General features: G+C 32.6%; 1 protein-coding gene across 1 annotated transcript in view; it reads right to left on the reverse strand.

Annotated features, from left to right (window-relative positions):
* Positions 1 to 1,435: 1,435 nt before the first annotated feature.
* Positions 1,436 to 20,515, reverse strand: part of LOC139503602 (microspherule protein 1-like) — a 28,891-nt gene continuing 9,811 nt past the window's right edge. Inside the window, exons 5-14 of the mRNA XM_071293412.1 lie at positions 15,225 to 15,334; positions 11,900 to 12,008; positions 10,735 to 10,873; positions 9,451 to 9,526; positions 7,819 to 7,847; positions 7,230 to 7,322; positions 6,455 to 6,537; positions 2,975 to 3,190; positions 1,955 to 2,414; positions 1,436 to 1,552 (exon numbers count right to left, since the gene is read on the reverse strand). Coding sequence (XP_071149513.1) covers positions 2,328 to 2,414; positions 2,975 to 3,190; positions 6,455 to 6,537; positions 7,230 to 7,322; positions 7,819 to 7,847; positions 9,451 to 9,526; positions 10,735 to 10,873; positions 11,900 to 12,008; positions 15,225 to 15,334 — 942 coding nt within the window. The 3' untranslated portion in view covers positions 1,436 to 1,552; positions 1,955 to 2,327. The remainder of the gene's footprint in view (positions 1,553 to 1,954; positions 2,415 to 2,974; positions 3,191 to 6,454; positions 6,538 to 7,229; positions 7,323 to 7,818; positions 7,848 to 9,450; positions 9,527 to 10,734; positions 10,874 to 11,899; positions 12,009 to 15,224; positions 15,335 to 20,515) is intronic.

Raw genomic sequence — 20,515 nt, forward strand, 5'->3', positions numbered from 1 at the left:
AGACAACTTCCATAAAAAATATAGCATACCAGTACAATATGTAAACAAATCTTCTCTTCATTGAATTGTCTTATTATTAAGTTTATATTTTGTTCAACATCAGCTTTATATTGCACCAAATCAATATAAAATATTAGGTGAATGTCAGGAAAATATAATCTTTTTTGTATGAGGCTGAGAAACTGGGGAAGGGCCAGATTCTACCCAGCCCTTCCACAGTTTTGTGCCGAGTACAAAAAAGTTTATATTTTTATGACATTCACCTAATATTGTTTTTATACTGCAACTTAAATTGATACATTGATAGTTTTTTAAATCGTAACACAAATGTCAAATTTATTTTAATCCCTTAATGGACCCCTGATTGTGGACAAAGTGTTCCATGATGAAATTGACATTATACAAAATATAGCTATGTTACTATATCTAGGAAATAAACACAACGAGTTGCAGTATAAAATTATTTATAACTAATATAAATGTCATATCATGTTTATAAAGATTTGAGTGCAATTCTATATGCCGTGTTTTGTTCATATTTCATCTAGTTTATTAGCTCAACACTGTTCAATCATTATCTACCAACTAATTTGATTATGATATAACACAGACACACAGCCAGCCAAAGCTATAACTATATGCTCTCTCCATTTTTTAAGCATAACAAGTGTTTTAAATACTATTAGAGACAACTGGCGTCTCTAATTAATATAATTACTGTGGATTTATTGTCATTCAATGGATACCAAATTTCATGTATTTCCAAAGTATGCACAGGCAAAATTTGCTCACATGAATTTCACATGAATCTCACATGAATCTCACATGAAATTCACATGATGAAATTTCACTAGAGATTCACCTCAATCGAGCTTATACATGAAACTCACATGAATTGAGACTCACATGAATCTGATGTGAAATTTTTCACAAGAAATTCACGTGAAATTTAAAACAAAAAAATTTGATATTTTTCATGATTTTGACTTAAATTTGAAAATTTAGATGTTATTTGAAATTCTCTATTTTGAAAATTCATGTGAATTTCACATGAAAAAAATTTACGTGATTTTCATGTGAAATTCACATGAGTTTCATGTATGAGTTTCACATGAGATTCACGTGAAACTCACAAAAACTGATTTCATGTGAGTTTCACGTATAAGCTCGTTTGAGGTGAAATTCAGATTCACATGAATTTAAATTCACGTGAAATTGATGTGAGTGAAATTTGCCTGTGTAGGGGAACAATGAATTCCTATGTTACTATTTTCATATATTTCATGTGTGTATTGGTGAACTACAAATTCTCTGGGCATGTATATATATATATATGAAGACTTTGGCAGAACCATGAAATCCTCAATCATGGACAAATGGTACAAGGTACCAACAAAAATCACTCCACTGTATAAATAAATAAAATTTCAAATAAAATGTTTACACCATTTAATTGCTTCATAATTGAGTTCATATTTCATTCAACATTAGAAACATTATTTTGCAACACAATTTTAGGTCAAATCTTAGAATCATATTCAAAACAGTGTAGCTGTGGCCATTGATTGACGACCTCAAATTATCCCATTGACTGGGGCAGATTATGTGAACGTTTGTCTGTAACAACCGCTGCTCACTATGTACTTGTTAAAGGCACTTAAACTGTGGGGTCACAAAAGGTTCTCAACACCTAAATAAAGAAATTAGAAAAACTAATCAGGAATAACACGATGTTTTGATTTATATCAATAATATAAATCAAAACATAAAGTTATTCCTGATTAATTTTTCGAATTATTTTAATATTAAAGGCGTTAAAAACCTTTGGTGACCCCACCGTTTAAAATCTATAATAAGTAAGTAAAGAGCAGTTGTCGTTACGGACACACGTTCACCTAATCTGCCCCAGTCAATGGGATAATTTAAGGTTGTCAATCAATGGCCACAGCTACACTGTTTTGAATATGATTCTATATACGAGTATCTGTAATAATGTGTTTATGCAGATTTAGCTTTTCATACAAATATCATAATGTGTTTATGCAGATTTAGCTTTTCATACAAATTTCATAATGCATTTATGCAAATTAAGCATTTACTACAAATTTCATAAAGTGTTTATGCAAATTTAGCATTTCATATTGTGTTTATGCAATTTGAGAATTGCATACAAGTGTCATATTGTGATTTTGTACATTGTCACTTCACAACTGTCACAATGTGCTCACGATGATTTTGTTGCTATTTGATTGTTGTCAAATTTCATCCATTTCTGCCGATCGTAACAGTCAGATCCATTCTCTACCAACTTCTTTGTTTAGCATGTATCATGTATTGGCTTGTTTCTGTGCCTCAGTTCGTATCACGTTTATTAAATCCTGGTTGATCAGAAATATAAACCGTAAACAAGAAATCTGCAAAAAAAAAAGCAAAAACTTATTGATCCATATAACTGTTGTATATATACATGCATATTTTATTGAATTAAATAATACCTGATTAGTTCCATTGCAAAAATGTTTTGTATTGTGAGGTTTCGTTTGTAGTCGGAATGTCATGTGTTTGAGCTTTTAATTTGCCTTTTGATTAGATACTTTTTGTTTTGAATTTTCCTCAGAGTCTGGTATTTTTTGTGATTTTACGTTTTTACATAATTAAGTTCACCTTTATTTTCAATGGGGTTCTTTTTGTCAATTTCTAGTTTTCTGTGTAGTGTTGTGTATACCTATTTCTTATTAGATACTTAAAATTTTGACCAAAGTGAAGTCTTTCTTTCTTCAACTTTCTGTATTTTTATAATTTATTCACACCTCAACAACATAATTTTTATTCTGTCAATTAAATAAAATTTCTGAAAGACTTTTTTGTACTTTAATCATTTATGCATACCTCAACAATGTTCAGAATTATTATCCCGTTGTTTAAAAATCATTTTCTGCAACTGATTTTTTGTGCTTTTGTAATTTATTCATACCTCAACAACAGAATTATTATTCAGTTTCTGTTTGATTCCACCTAAAATTGGTTTGCCATCAACATAAATAGGTCTCTTTCCCTCGTTAGATATAAAGAACTCTCCCGTACTCCGTAACTTTATGACACCCTGACGACGTGAGATTTTCCAGGCTGGTCCTTCCAATGCTAAGTCTACATCAACTTGGTTGTCTTTGGTGGCTCTTCCAAGTGTTATCTAAAAATAGATTTTATAGTTAATTAATACATAAAACTGATCTAATACTAATACCAATAAAACAGGAATGTGTCCATAGTACTCAGATGCCAAACTAACTGAAAAAGACCCATTGATGAGGGCTGATAACAAAACACATCAGAACTTTATATAAGGGTTTTTGTCTTAATATGTCTTTGATAGAGTTAAGCCATTTCAATTGATATTTTATAGTGTGTCTTTCTATGTTGTGATGTTACACAATTGTTTCAGGTAAGGGTGAAGGTTGGTACCTATTTAAACATTAACCCTTTCACCGATAGCTGCCAAGATAATAAATGTCATTAAAAACTTGTTTGTAGTTATTTGTGTCTTTATTTCATTCACTAATACCATGTTCACAGTTTTGTTCATGTTTTGATAAGTTTTTCTTCATGAAATATTCAAATTTTCAAATTTTTGGCATTATCTTGGTGAAATTCTTAAAATTCTGCTCTTTGACCCAAAATAGTATTTTTTTTACCTAAAAATGCAAAATTTTGAAAAATTTAATGAGACTGTACAAATTCCTTACACTGAATGATGTCCATTCCAAGTGTTTTGTACATGAAACGACATTTTATGTCAAACCAGATGCTCCGCAGGGCGCAGCTTTATACGACCGCAGAGGTTGAACCCTGAACGGTTGGGGCAAGTATGGACACAACATTCAAGCTGGATTCAGCTCTAAATTTGGATTGTGATTAAATAGTTGACACAGCATAGGTTTCTGACACAGAATGAATGTGGTCTAATGAACTTAAAAAAATTTGTTTGCCTTTGAGCAATTCACTATGCTGTTGAATATTAATCCTCTCAAAAAAATGTTGAAGAAATTTTCTTTTTATTTATGAAATCTGAAATGAAAAAAATTGACCCCCCAATTTTTTTTTCACATCCCCCTTTCCCTTATTTCAAAACTGATCTCAATTCAAATTTCTAATGAAGTTTGCAACAATAACTACTTATTTAAATACATCATAAAATATTAAAATGTAAAAAAAGTGCTTGTTATCACTGAATGGTAAAGATTGTTTTAATCTATCAGTTGGTAGTAAAAGTGAATATACATTGTATATTGTATAAAACAATGATTTAAGTTGATTCAACTACTATTCTGGACAAAGAAAGATAACTCCAATTGAAATCCAATTGGAATTTCTTGCTATTGCACAATATTGTGCAATTAGATATTTCTTGCTATTGTGCAATACTGTGCCATTGAAAAATTTTGCTATTGCACAATACTGTGCAATTGAAGATTTCTTGCTATTGCACAATACTGTGCAATTGAAGATTTCTTGCTATTGCTGAATACTGTGCAATTGAAAATTTCTTGCTATTGCACAATACTTAATATAATAATTTTGGATCCTGATTTGGACCAACTTGAAAACTGGGCCCATAATCAAAAATCTAAGTACATGTTTAGATTCAGCATATCAAAGAGGCCCAAGAATTCAATTTTTGTTAAAATCAAACTTAGTTTAATTTTGGACCCTTTGGACTTTAATGTAGACCAATTTTAAAACGGGACCAAAAATTAAGAATCTACATACACAGTTAGATTTGGCATATCAAAGAACCTCAATTATTCAATTTTTGATGAAATCAAACAAAGTTTAATTTGGACCCCGATTTGGACCAACTTGAAAACTGGGCCAATAATAAAAAATCTCAGTACATTTTTAGATTCAGCATATCAAAGAACCCCAAGGATTCAATTTTTGTTAAAATCAAACTAAGTTTAATTTTGGACCCTTTGGACCTTAATGTAGACCAATTTGAAAATGGGACAAAAAATAAGAATCTACATACACAGTTAGATTCGGCATATCAAAGAACCCCAATTATTCAATTTTTGATGAAATCAAACAAAGTTAAATTTTGGACCCTTTGGGCCCTTTATTCCTAAACTGTTGGGACCAAAACTCCCAAAATCAATACCAACCTTCCTTTTATGGTCATAAACCTTGTGTTTAAATTTCATAGATTTCTATTTACTTATACTAAAGTTATGGTGCGAAAACCAAGAAAAATGCTTATTTGGGTCCCTTTTTGGCCCCTAATTCCTAAACTGTTGGGACCTTAACTCCCAAAATCAATACGAACCATTCTTTTGTGGTCATAAACATTGTGTTAAAATTTCATTGATTTCTATTTACTTAAACTAAAGTTATTGTGCGAAAACCAAGAATAATGCTTATTTGGGCCCTTTTTTGGCCCCTAATTCCTAAACTGTTGGAACCAAAACTCCCAAAATCAATCCCAACCTTTCTTTTGTGGTCATAAACCTTGTGTCAAAATTTCATAGATTTCTATTAACTTAAACTAAAGTTATAGTGCGAAAACCAAGAAAATGCTTATTTGGGCCCTTTTTGGCCCCTAATTCCTAAAATGTTGGGACCAAAACTCCCAAAATCAATCCCAACCTTCTTTTTGTGGTCATAAACCTTGTGTTAAAATTTCATAGATTTCTATTCACTTTTACTAAAGTTAGAGTGCGAAAACTAAAAGTATTCGGACGACGACGACGACGACGACGCCAACGTGATAGCAATATACGACGAAAAATTTTTCAAATTTTGCGGTCGTATAAAAAGTATACTAGTTTGGCTTCAATTCTTCCATATTCTTTAAAAAAAAATGGTTCCCTCATTCCAAATTCTCGTAAATTCCTTAAATTTCCTCTGATTTTGAAACAGTTTTTAACAAACAGAAGCGCCAGGTTTACACTTTCATCTGGGTATTCAACAAAGAAAGATAACTCATGTTTGCACTGTTTTGAGCGGGAAATATAAAAGAGGTATTCTGATCCCGGTAAAACGGGACTCATCGTCAGCTGTCTGAAGCGTGAATCCCAGTAAAACTCATCAGCGAAAGGGTTAAACCCGCTGCATATGTTTGCACCTGTTCTAAGTCAGGAACCTGATGTTCAGTGATTGTCGTTTGTTGATGTGGTTCATAAGTGTTTCTCGTTTTTTATATAGATTAAACCATTTGTTTTTCTGCTTGAATGGTTTTAAACTAGTCATTTTTTGGGGCCCTTTATAGCTTGCTGTTCGTTGTGAGCCAAGTCTCCATGTTTAAGACTGTACGTTGACCTATAATGGTTTACTATAACAAGACTTGATTGGAGAGTTGTCTCATTTGCTCTCATACAAAATCTTCCTATATCAATTGTATAAAACAAATGTAATATTTTCTACTTGTTTTTTTATAGACAGCCATATAACTTTGACTTACCTCCCTTGACCTCATTAAGTATCTCACCAATCTTCCTCTCAGGACTGCTAATGTTTGATTATCAAAATCAGGTGGACTAATACCTGTTATATAAGAATTAAACTCATTTTTTAGATTTTTTTGGTTCATACATGTGTGTTGATACTAATCAAAAGTTTCAAAATTAACAGACGATGACCAAATTTTTCTGTAATTTTCTGTATACTTTCTATTTGTGTATCTCAATATAATCTTTATTTGTTTTGTTTATTTTTCTGTAATATTTATATCATTGACCAATCATTCTCTATTCTGTAAACAAAATCTAGGGGCTACTTGTAATTGCTGGTCTGGTACTCTATCTGATGTTAATGAATTAATATCTCTGTCACTGATGACGTCTTATGAAGACGAAACGCACATCTGGCGTATTAAATTATAATCCTGGTACCTTTGATAACTATTAATATATCTGTCAATTAATATTTTGTATTTGTTTAAAGTAAACCAACTTATTTTGGCAGATACTTTATTTCACATTAAGTCATTTCATGCCCATTTTGCAGCGATTTAATTTTGTGATTTTTAAAATTTACTTGATATAGTATTATAGGGAAAGGTTCAAGACTACAAGTTGGCGACGTTTAATATTCTTGGATTTTTCTCCTACTGAAAGCTGAGAAAATAAATCACTCCTGCATGAGTTAGTTACTCATTTGGCAAGTAGACAAACCTACACCTAAATTTGATTGTTCAGTTTTTAGTTTCAGAAGGTTTTGTTGAAATGTCTTTTTACCTGTAACACTGTCAACAAGGACCTGCCATTTTGGTAATTCTTGTTCTAAATGTCTGATTTCTTTTTTATTCCTTCTGTCTGCTACAGCTAATTCTGAAAAGCAATCAAAATAAAAATTAAGCAAAAATTATGCAAGATTCAAGAATCAAATAATAAAAATGTACTAGGAAAGACAACTCTGAAAGTTAACAACATGTATCAAAGAAGTAAGCTGAAGGACCCCTCCGGGTGCGGGAATTTCTCACTGCATTTAAAACCTGTGGTGACCTTCTGCTGTTGTCTGTTCTATGGTCTGTTTTTTTGTCTCTTTGACACATCCCCCATTTCCATTCTCAATTTTATTTAAGTGTAACTGTGTGAGCTATTGCTCATTTTTGATACCCCTATTATAAGTATTCAGTAAAAAGGAAGTCGAGGAGGAATTAATTTATAACAAATGAATCTTAGAGCTACTGCTTACTAATGATACCCCAACCGCTAAAAGTATATGGTAAACAGGAAGTTGTTGAGTGATGAATCTCAAAACATATCACACGGTATAGCCAACTCATAAAAACCCTGAAACCATATATAGTATTAAAGCACTAACCATGTTCTAATATTTCGTCTGTAGGATCTCTGAAATAAAACAGAAGAATGTTAGTAATCAAACAAGAAACTTTACATAAGATAATATCTGTTTACTGCAGATTCTTGTACTTTTTTTTATGTCCTGGGATATTTGATTTGAGGTTTTGCAAATGTTAGCATAAATATATACTCATCCATTCAGAAATTATTGCGATGTTTTTATCCTTGCGTAAAATGCGACAGAGTTGTATTAAAAAAAATTGAAACTCCAGTTTTGATATTTTCATATAAATTAAACTGGATTTTTCTCAATATCGCAAAAAAAAAGAAGGATTTTAGTCTTAAATGACAAAATCGCAATAATTTCTGAATTTACAGTGCTTATAGAAAATTTGTTATTCGTTGAACTTTGATTTTGTGGTTCACTTGTTCCCACAAAATTGATATCTCAGGAATAACAGTGAATCACAGTACTGGACAAATATTGTATTTATATTTCTATATGTATTTGTATACTGTGGATTCTTTTATTTTTTCTTGAATACCAATTTTCGTGGATTGAGGAAAACTTGCATATTTGTGGGTAGTTAATTTCATGGTTTTGGCAAAGTTTGCATATTATGTTTCTTTAGAAAATTTGTAAATCGTTGAACTTTTAAATTCATGGTTCCCCTTTACCCACGAAATCCACAAAAATGGGTATCCAACAAATATCAATGAATCAAGGTCAATTGCAGAATAAAACAAAACTGTTCTTGAATTCTTGTCACATCAACAAAGATCCAAATGATACCCTATTTGAAATTATCAAAGGTTTGTCACCTCAAAACAAACATTAAAATTTAAAGACAGATTTCATCAAATGGTGGTTTAAGTAATAAAATTCATCCCAAATGTCTTCTCTCGAATGGTTAAATCCAGAAAAGCGCTTCGGAAACTTAAACTATTAAACGTGTTGTTTTCAATTTTTCACATCACTGGGTCGATACCTCTGCTGGTGGACTATTAGTATCAGCTCAGTAGTCAGTACTTCGGTACTGACATGATTTAAGAAACCTTTCTAAAATTGTCTGTTTATAAATTTTAAAATTATTAAGAAACTAAGGTTTCAACTCCCTCAGGCAAACTTGAATTTAGATGAATTTGCAGGCAAACTTGAATTTAGATGAATTTGGCTATTTATTTAAAGTTATTTTTGACATATAGCTTTTCAACCGTTTCGGTACTTATACATCCTCAGATTTCAAATATTTTGCCTTGAGTGGTCCTGATGAAGGTAAATCCAGAACAGCGCTTCCGACGCATTAAATTATTAAACATGTTGTTTTCAATTTTTTTAGAATGGTTTTCCATGAATTTTATAGATGGCCAAATGAGTTGAAAACCAACTTGATTGGCTTAGAGGTGTAAGTTAACAGTATGCATCACTGTATATGCTTAATTTGTGGTTTCCCCATTTCGGTTCTCAATTGTATTTTCTGTGTCTATGGTTTTGTTTATTTTGAAGGATTTTTTATTTGACCCTTCGGTATCTTCTGCCTATTTATTTTTTATTTCTGTGGATTCTTTTATTTTCAAAGTGCATTTTCTTATAAAAAAAGGGGGGGGGGGGGATTTTCCACTGTTTTTATCATTATCTGTAGATACTCACTTTAAATCATCATCATTCAGCATATCTTCAGCATCAGAAAAGTTTAAAACATGATCTCCTCTTGGCATTGGTTGAACTAAAATAAAAAGAAAACAAATAAAGGTGGTACCCAACAACTTCACTAAAATTAATTTGGCTCGTTTCAATACCACATATTCCTTATTATATTATTTTTGATTTGATGGAAATGATAAGATATGATACATTAAAATGTGTGCCACAAAACCGCTAAATCAAAACAAAAGCTTTTCTGGTGATTCTCCATCCGAAAGGGACAAAAAGCCTTGAAACATAGTTACTTTTTTTTTCTTTAAATTACTGTCTCAAGTGCTTAAAGAATATCAATTATTCTACTAACTTAAAGAAAATTTGCTGAGGACAAAGACTTTGACAATTTACTGCTGATCTTAAATAAATTTTAAAGTCATAATTAAGAAAGACATGTAAAATTGAATTTTATAGATTTTTTAATATACAAAACCGAAATTGCAGTCTTTTTCTATCCAGGAATATGATTTTATTAAATCCCAAACCCACCCAATAACAAACAAATTACTGATGGAAATCTGTATATTTATCAATAACTGCTGAATATTCGTATCTTACCTGATAGGTCTGGTAATAAATGATACTGTTTCATCAACAACCCATGGTTGTGTAGAGATTTAGGGGTTCTCAAGGGGTAAAATGATTCTGTGTTCTTGTCTATCAATTCTTACCTGATTGGTCTGGTAATAAATAATACTGTTTCATCAACAGCCACTGGTTGTGTAGAGATTTAGGGGTTCTCAAAGGGTAAAATGATTCTGGGTTCTTGTCTATCAATTCTTACCTGATTGGTCTGGTAATAAATAATACTGTTTCATCAACAGCCACTGGTTGTGTAATAATTTAGGGGTTCTCAAAGGGTAATATGATTCTGGATTCTTGTCAATCAATTCTTACCTGATTGGTCTGGTAATAAATGATACTGTTTCATCAACAGTCAATGGTTGTGTAGAGATTTAGGGGTTCTCAAAGGGTAAAATGATTCTGGGTTCTTGTCTATCAATTCTTACCTGATTGGTCTGGTAATAAATAATACTGTTTCATCAACAGTCAATGGTTGTGTAATGATTTAGGGGTTCTCAAAGGGTAAAATGATTCTGGATTCTAGTCTATCAATTCTTACCTGATTGGTCTGGTAATAAATAATACTGTTTCATCAACAGCCACTGGTTGTGTAATGATTTAGGGGTTCTCAAAGGGTAAAATGATTCTGGATTCTTGTCAATCAATTCTTACCTGATTGGTCTGGTAATAAATGATACTGTTTCATCAACAGCCAATGGTTGTGTAGAGATTTAGGGGTTCTCAAAGGGTAAAATGATTCAGGATTCTTGTCTATCAATTCTTCAAATACTTCTAAATTAGGCTGGCTCGTCTGTAAGGAAGTAAACAAACAATTTAATATCATTGTAATAACAAGAAGGTATATATCAGAGGTTCTTCATTTGACAAATTGGCTGTAATTACCTTAAGTACACTTTTTTTCTGATTCTTAAGGGTGAAAGCCAGTTTGGTGTGCCCAAACTGCTGATCAGAATGTTAATGTCCTTAAAATATTTCTTAGTTGTTTCCAGATCTTAAGTGTTTCGTTTCAAAAAATCATTTACATCTTTAAAATTTCTTCCCTACCCTTGCTCTTATATTCATTTTAAGGAGACAGCATGTAACAGATGCAGTATTTCAAAAAATCTCACATATGAAGTCTCCACATTGCATTAAAAACCCTTTTCAGTGTGATAATTTTAATCCTTACTGGTACTTACAGACAATTATTAACCCTTACTGATACAGACAATACTGTTCCCTGTGAAAGTAATGTTTAATGATAACCCCTATTGGTACTTATAGACAATACTGTTGTGTAACTAATATGAGGCAGGCATGACCTGTAAATGGGGACGAAGTCTGTATGAGTTATTTTTTTGTAACTATTTGTTAAAAAAAAGAAACGGAAATACCGTAACGTTTCTGATTTTGGTTCTGTTGTTAGGGATTTTAGTTGTGACGTTATTAAAGTTATGATGTCATATGCAATGTAAACAAAGAAACGCTATCATCAGGTAACGTTTTTTCATATCAAGAAATTATTAAAAATGAAATTGGTATAGTGTTCCTTCCTATTTTATACTAGACTGATTAATATATATTTTACTCAAAGATTCATACAAACGAGACCGGAAAAAGGAAGTACATTGTAGATTTCTGCGCAGATGCTGGAATTCAAAACATGACATAAAAAAAATTGAACGATTTTGAGTTCATTTATAGTACAATAAAAAAAAAATATTTCTTTTTATTAATTTTTCTAGTTATTGGGGACTTTGTCCCCATATTAACCCCTACTGATACAGACAATACTGTTCCCTGTGAAATTTTTACTGTTAATGATACTGGTACTTACAGACAATACTGTTCCCAGTAGTTTTTCCTCCTCTTTACTGAACAATGTTTTAGACTGGACATTAGATATTATATCTGGATGTAGTTGTTTAATGGCCTGCATTCCCAATCTAAAAATTAAATATGTTACACGTATATATGTGCTGCTTCATCACTTTATTCATTTTTTGTTACATAAATCAGGCTGCTTTTTTTCCTCAATGAATTGTTTTACATTGTCATGTCTGACCTTTTATAGCTTGTCATTTGGGTTTTGCTCATTGTTGAAGGTTATATTGTGGCCTGTAGTTGTTAACTTCTACATCAAACAGTCTCTGGTTGAAAGTTGTTGTAATCACATTGCATTTTCTAATTTCAAAAGTTTGTACATATTTTTCTAAAGGTTAGCTTTTCTTTTCTAATGTGCAGTGTTTGCCTCAAAGTTAGCAGAATTGGATGTTCAATCATGGTAATCATGTTAAACCATAAAACCAGAGATTTTGAAATGAACAATTGCTTCTTTAGCATTATGCACATTACATTAAAAGGTACAATTAAAAAACATGTAAGGTGTTCAAGGATTACTTGCGGCAAGTAACTTGCCATACTGCTTTAAAGTCATAACTAGAGGCTCCAAAGAGCCTGTGTCGCTCACCTTGGTCTATGTGAATATTAAACAAAGGATGCATTTGAATTCAAGACAAAATTGTGTTTTGGTGATGGTGATGTGTTTGTACATCTTACTTTACTGAACATTCTTGCTGCTTACAATTATTTCTATCTATATTGAACTTGGCCTAAAAGTTTTAGTCGAAAATGTTAGTTAAAATTTACAAATTTTATGAAAATTGTTAAAAATGCACTATAAAGGACAATAACTCCTTAAGGGGTCAATTGACCATTTTGGTCATGTTAACTTATTTTTGGGTCTTACTTTGCTGTACATTGTTGCTGTTTAAAGTTTATCTCTATCTATAATAATATTCAAGATAATAACAAAAAACGGCAAAATTTCCTTAAAATGACTAATTCAGGGGCAGCAACCTAACAGCAGGTTGTCCGATCCATCTGCAAATTTCATGGCAGATTGATCTTGACCTGATAAACAATTTTACTCCCTGTCAGATTTGCTCTAAATGCTTTGGTTTTTGAGTTTTAGCCAAAAACTGCATTTTACCCCTATGTTCTATTTTTAGCCATGGCGGCCATGTTGGTTGGTTGGCCAGGTCATGCCACACATTTTTTAAACTAGGTACCCCAATAATGATTGCGGCCAAGTTTGTTTTAATTTATCCTGGTAGTTTTAGAGGAGAAGATTTTTGTAAAAGATTACTAAGATTTACGTAAAATGGTTAAAAATTGACTAGAAAGAGCAATAACTCATAAAGGGGTCAACTGACCATTTTGATCATGTTGACTTATTTGTAGATCTTACTTTGATGAACATTATTTCTGTTTACAGTTTATCTCTATCTATAATAATATTCAAGATAATAACGAAAAACAGCAAAATTTCCCTAAAATTACCAATTCAGGGGCAGCAACCCAACAACGTGTTGTCCAATTCATCTGAAAATTTCAGGGCAGATAGATCTTGAACTGATAAACAATTTTACTCCCTGTCAGATTTGCTCTAAATGCTTTGGTTTTTGAGTTATAAGCCAAAAACTGCATTTTACCCCTATGTTCTATTTTTAGCCATGGCGGCCATCTTGGTTAATTGGCTGGGTCACGCCACACATTTTTTAAACTATATACCCCAATGATGATTGTGGCCAAGTTTGTTTTAATTTGGCTTGGTAGTTTCAGAGGAGAAGATTTTTGTAAAAGATTACTAAGATTTACAAAAAATGGTTAAAAATTGACTATAAAGGGCAATAACTCCTAAAGGGGTCAATTGACCATTTTGGTTATGTTGACTTATTTGTAGATCTTACTTTGATGAACATTATTGCTATTTACAGTTTATCTCTATCGATAATAATATTCAAGAAAATAACCAAAAACAGCAAAATTTCCCTAAAATTACCAATTCAGGGGCAGCAACCCAACAACGGGTTGTCCGATTCATCTGAAAATTTCAGGGCAGATAGATCTTGACCTGATAAACAATTTTACCCCATGTCAGATTTGCTCTAAATGCTTTGGTTTTTGAGTTATAAGCCAAAAACTGCATTTTACCCCTATGTTCTATTTTTAGCCATGGCGGCCATCTTGGTTGGTTTGGCGGGTCACGCCACACATTTTTTAAACTAGATACCCCAATGATGATTGTGGCCAAGTTTGGTTTAATTTGGCCCAGTAGTTTCAGAGGAGAAGATTTTTGTAAAAGTTAACGACGACGACGACGGACGACGGACGCCAAGTGATGAGAAAAGCTCACTTGGCCCTTCGGGCCAGGTGAGCTAAAAAATGATTAAGTGGTGAAAAATAATGTTTATCTAATTCTTGAACCAATGCACGTATTATACATGATGTATATATCATAGACTTATTACTCTGTGCACAATTTTCTCATTTTTTACGCAAATATATCGTTACGTATAATCTTCAATTTTTTTTCTCTCTCATCTGTTATGAGTTAACAAATATGGCTGCTTATTAAATGCGGTGTTTTGAAGCCGAAGTTTATTGATTGTCACCTTATTGCAAACAAATAACAAAAAGCATGGGTATTGAGCATGTGTTTAACGTATACAAATTATAATCAGATGCTTGTTTATTTTAATGACAGATCCATGCTCAGGTCACTATGCATCCGAAAAATATGTTGGCGAATTGCTTCCTGGAAGGTTCCAGGTAGCAATTAAAAATAAGTAAACTTCTTCTAAATATGAACAAATTAAAGAATTTTCCTCAGAAAAAAAGTACATGTACATAAGTTGTATAATGAAAACTATCCATTTAGTTATAAAAAACATATGCATAATTTTTTCAATTTGAGGTTTCTTATGACTTTAAGTTATAGATTATCTGCCTTGAGAAAAGATCAAAATGATTTGTGGCTTGTTTTTCAAACTCAAAATCTGGATTCTAGTTGAAGCATGAAAATAGGAATAGTACACCAAAATCATGATAGTGCATAGGTCTGTAGATTGATTAATTTGCTTAATTTCTCACAGTAATCTATCACACTAAATTTATAAATTAAGACTTTTCTTGCTTATATTTTGGTGATAAGTACATGTAATTTCTTTGTGGATAATGTCCATTTAAAAGTTTAGTGTTTTGTGTCCCTTGATTAGCCTCTTATTGGTGCATATCCCTGATCTATTTTTATCATCACTTTATCTTATGAAGTATTTTGATCAATGTGCAGGAATTGCATACGACAGTAAAAATCTTACTTTGATATAATAGGATCATACAACAAGGCAAACCATCTTTCTTGTATTTCCTTCAATGTAAATCTACAGGAAAACTTTATCCCCAGATGTACAGCAGTCAGGTCGCTTGTCTGAAAAAGAAAAATATTTCATGATATAAATCCTGTGTTTTCTTTAAAATTACTAATGATGGTAGATATACAGCTAAACTGAATCTGTCAAATCTCTTCTTTGCAGAAAACAGAATAAGAACTTAGCATGAAATAGTAAAAAGTTGAGTCTTATTTTATTTGTTTGTAACAGAGTTACCGTGACTGATGTTTAAATTCATCATTTTACTCACAAACCAAAAAAAAAAATCCCATAGATTTTATACAGGTTATAAGTTGACTCAGTCACCCATGAAGAATACCATCAATAAACTTCCTCAAAATAACCTTATAACTGTTCGCATGGTTCTATAATAGATTTAAGATGGGTTATAATAGGCTTCCAAAATTGATATTTTATAGTGTGTCTTTCTATCTTGTGATGTTACATTATTGTTTTAGATAAGAGTGAAGGTTTGGCATCTTTAAAACGTTTGAACCTGTCCTAATTCGGAAATTTGATGTTCAGTAGTTGTTGTTTATTGGTGTGGTTCATAAGTGTTTCTCGTTTCTTGTTTTTTTTTATATAGATAAGCCCGTTGGTTTTCCCGTCTGAATGGTTTAACACTAGTAATTTTTTGGGGCCCTTTATAGCTTGCTGTACCGTGTGAGCCAAGTCTCCATTTTGAAGACCTTTCTTTGACCTATAAAGGTTTACTTTCATAAATTGTGACATGGATGAAGAGTTGTCTCACTGGCACCCATACCACATCTTCCTATATCTATTTAGTCAGGACTGAGGTTATAATGGACTTCAGTCAGGTTCCAAGTTAAGAGCTTATTTTTCCATTACTGTCATTTATTGCTGCATAACATATATGTTTAGTCTTTTATTGTACTTAATTCAGGTCATTAGTATTCCGGTTTGAATTATTTTACATTTGTTAATTCAAAACCTTTTATATCTTACTATGCAGTATAAGGGTCTGGAGGGGGGGGTCTGTTATTCTGTAAACATTTAATTTTCACCCCTTTTTTCTCTCTAATCTTTAAGAAATTAACCCCTTTTTTCTCTAATCTTCAAAAATTTAACCCCTTTTTTCTCTAATCTTCATTTTTTGTGCCCATTATTCTCTAATCTTCATTTTTTAAGGGCATTATTCTGTAATTATTTAACCCCTATCCAAACCCTCCAGTATGGGTCTAGCTCTAGCTCATTATTGAAGGCTGAAGGATGAAGAATAGTTGTTAACTTCTTTGACATTTGGTCTCGGGTGAAGATCTTGTGTTGTCTCATTCGAACTCATAACACATCTTACCAAAATAGTTGGTTTTGATTAAGTTTAAACCTGCAGGAAAACCTAATCTCAAGATCAGTTGCCCTCAAATCACTCATTTACATACAACAAATATATCAAGGTGTATTTTATGTTCAACAAGGTATTTCCTGGCAAATAGAATGATTCAGGTACAATCTATTTGGCTGGGAAATTCCTATGCGTATGTCCAATCTATGTGTTGATCAGATATAAGAGCTACAGTATTGCTGCTCCTAAGCTAGTATTTCACATTATTCAAAGACCAGCTCTCTTGTGGGAAGATTTATGTAACAGAACCATAAAGTAAAATGATTTTATCTTGAAATTGACAGCAGAATATATTTTGTTTTCTCTTAACTGTACATGTGTTTTTGAGTGCTGTCTATTTGAAGTATACCCCTTGTAGAGTGCATGTGCACAAACTGATCAATATCTAAATCATTGATTTCAGTGGTGTAGTCAGATAGTAATAAATCCCTAACGATAAATACTACTAAAGATGTGATATTTTCAAATTTTATTTAATATTTATAATTTCTTTTCTATCTGAATGAAATTGTATATACATGAATTTATAAATAAATAAGCAAATGTACATAATTAGTTCATAGAACATAAATCAATAAATAAACAGTTTAAAATAATGTGCATTAATTAAATAAATATCTCATATACACATACTTTATATAAGTTATAAATAATTTATATAAATATACAATTTACAAGTAAAGGTAATTTATTTTACAGGTTAAAGGTCAAATGTTCTATTCACAGAACTTTATAAATATAACAAATAAATCAGAATATAAAAAACTCATAAAATAACAAATCTGCCCAAAACAATGTTCATATTTTCCGTGTTTTCACAACAGTTTAAATAAACCACAAAGTTAATCTAGCAATCACTCTGTTGAAATAAAGCACGAAACACAGGAAGTCTTAGTTTCTGGTTGAATAAGTCGTTGATAGATTGGTGGATAAAACTGACACACTTGTATTGCCAGATCTGGGTAGTGATGTGGTACTGTTGAACAGTAGCATTTCTAATGGCCACAATCAGATCATTGTCTAGAGAGTCTGTATTTTTGCCAGATTTAGATTTTCCACCATAGAGTTCCAACAATGTGAATAAATGCCAAACAAGATCACGGGCAAATATGTGTGGCTTGGAGCTCTGTGAGAAAACATTCAAAACCAGTTCCATGGAGATCTCCTTAGTAACAGAATTGTATCCTGGTACCTCTAGAAAATTGTGTGGATAATTGTTTATAAGGTGCATGAGAAAGGTACCAGTCAGTGTTCCTTGTAGAAGATATGGTTTGATGTGCCACAGTTTCTCCATATTATGATGACACTCCAGTTGATGAAATCTCAAAGGATCAATAAACTCCCTGTGATCTAGGCTGGTTCTGTACACTAAATCTTGATCACTAGGTATAGGAAAACTGTTTATAGCATGTTCAGTTAAGTAAGGATCAACCATATTATTTCTATTTCTGAAGATATCACTGGTTCCATATCCGTGATTTACATCAAAGCCTCGGTTGTCATTTAAACTGACAGAGTTATCACTGGAGCTGCTGACTTTCCTTTCTGCATCAAACACTTCACATTTCCGAGACGCACTTCTATAACTAAAGCCAGAAACTCTTTCTTCAGCTTCCTCAAACAATGAATTGTCCATAGTGTCATCAACAATGTTAGTTATATGATCAACTGGCTCAATACAGGAAATGGCGGACAAACTTTCCAAAGGAGCTCTCTCCATTGCTAAGTCATTGTAGTACAAGTTTGTGTGTGTTCTATGTTTTGGTGGCAACACCATCTGAATATGATCCTGAGTATGTGGGCTTCTATTTCTTGGGTTCACTGATAATTGTGGACTTTGGTCCTCTGTCAACTGATGATCAAGCATGTCCTCTCCACCATTTGAATCATTCAAAAGTCTTTCTATTGACGCAATCTGTTTATTAAACCAGTGGTTGAAGTTGGTTTCTGACTTATGGAAGGATTCTGTCTCATCTTCAGAAATTGAATGCATTTCTGAACTATAATCCAAATTTTGTCCACTGAAGTCCAGTTTGTGTCCACTAAAATCCACATCAAACATACTATTCTCTAAATTATTGGACATACCAGTTAGGAATGAGAGATCACCAAGTCTATCTGATGTAGCATTTAACGATTTATCAATCCCGTCGTCAGAGAAGTCGTACTCAAAGAACTGAACCCCTGTTGAACTGGCTTGGACAGATGATGATGATGTTGACTTTCTCTGAGGTTTACCACCCCAACTTTTCCTCTTGAATTTCTTGGTAATGAACTTTTTTATTTTTGTAGCCCGAACCATGATAGAACTTTTAGACTTCTTGATCTTTTTCTGCTTTGTATCGGGCTGATTAATATCACACTCAGACTTGGCATAATTTAGATCTGTAGAAGGCCCATCCTGGATAAGGCTGTCGTCTGTTCCCTCCTGAATTGTATAATATGGACCAGAAGCATTCATTGTTTTTCTAGTTTTGAATGACACTGGATTGCTCTGGGAACGCCTACGAAAATCTTCCCTTTGAAATAATTTATCAGTTCGATTCAAAGAATCAGATCTTTTCCTTTGGAATTCAATAAGTTCTGGCAATGGACTGTTATCTATGTCACATGATACAGAAATATCATGTGACTGTTTTGACTCTGCTTCCTGCTGATCAATTTGAGTTGGAAACACAAGTTCATCATAAATGCAAATTTTATCTTCATCATCAGCACCAATCTGACAGTTGCCATGAATATCACTCACAGTTATTACGCTATATTCTGCATCGCCCTCATAATTTTCCTCATGTGACAAACCAACAGGAAGCGTGTATGATCCTTCACTGGAAGATGATGGCAATCTTGTATTCTTATTGGTGGATTCATTAGAATAAGAAAGTAATCCTGTATTCTGATTGGTGATTTCTTTGTCACATGACTGACCGTCTGCTGCAGATCTTACATCAGACTGGTTGCCATCACAATTATCATATTGTTTCGAATTTTTATCTTCCTTATCTTGAAGATTTTTGAATATGACTAAACACTGTTGACCTAAGTTTTCAAGATGACAGAAGCTACTGCTTACATTCTCTTTAGCAGTCTTGATCTGTAAGAGCCACAGATTTCTTTCTTTTTCTTTCTCCTGAAGTTCTTTAACAAGCCTCATCTTGAGTTCTTTGCATTGATCTTTGAGATAATTCACCCTAGTGCAGACGGTCTTTGAGAAAATATGTAAAACACTGGAGCACTTTTCACAGCAAACACATGGTTGACTCTCTAGAGTAAATGAATGTTTTAAAGACTCTGTATCTGGTACAGAACTGTTCAGATTGGTTAATAACGCACCATGTGATTTTTGTGAATGAAGAACAGGAAAGCTTGGGTTGGTTCTTATGTTACTTCTCCTTACTGATGCATTGCGATTCAAATTAGCATGAGATTTAGGAGTCAAATTTGCTTTTGCAGTTGACATGGAAACTGCATTCATTTTTTCCTGAATAAAGTCAACATATTGAACATGACGATCTACTTCTTTCTTCACAGTGAAAAGGATTCTGGGTAATTCCTCAACACAACTTGAGCAAATAGTTTCATCATGGCTTCCATCCAAGGGAATTGTGGGATTGCAACTTTCTTTTGATGGTTCTTTGAAAAACTGTGGTGTCCAGCATGTCCAGAGAGCACTTTGCGGACTGTGGCCTTGAGACAGATTTTGACTGACCTCTGTGTCAATTTTCATCAAGTTAACATGGATGTCATTGATTGCTGTCTCCAGGTAACAGAGCATGGAATTGTGGGTAGAACAAACTGCAGCCATTGGTGTTAGATGGTCAACTGCTTCCTAGGTCTGAAAGAAAAATGATTAAAA

Source organism: Mytilus edulis, chromosome 14 (assembly GCF_963676685.1).
Source record: "Mytilus edulis chromosome 14, xbMytEdul2.2, whole genome shotgun sequence".
NCBI classification, from domain to species: domain Eukaryota; kingdom Metazoa; phylum Mollusca; class Bivalvia; order Mytilida; family Mytilidae; genus Mytilus; species Mytilus edulis.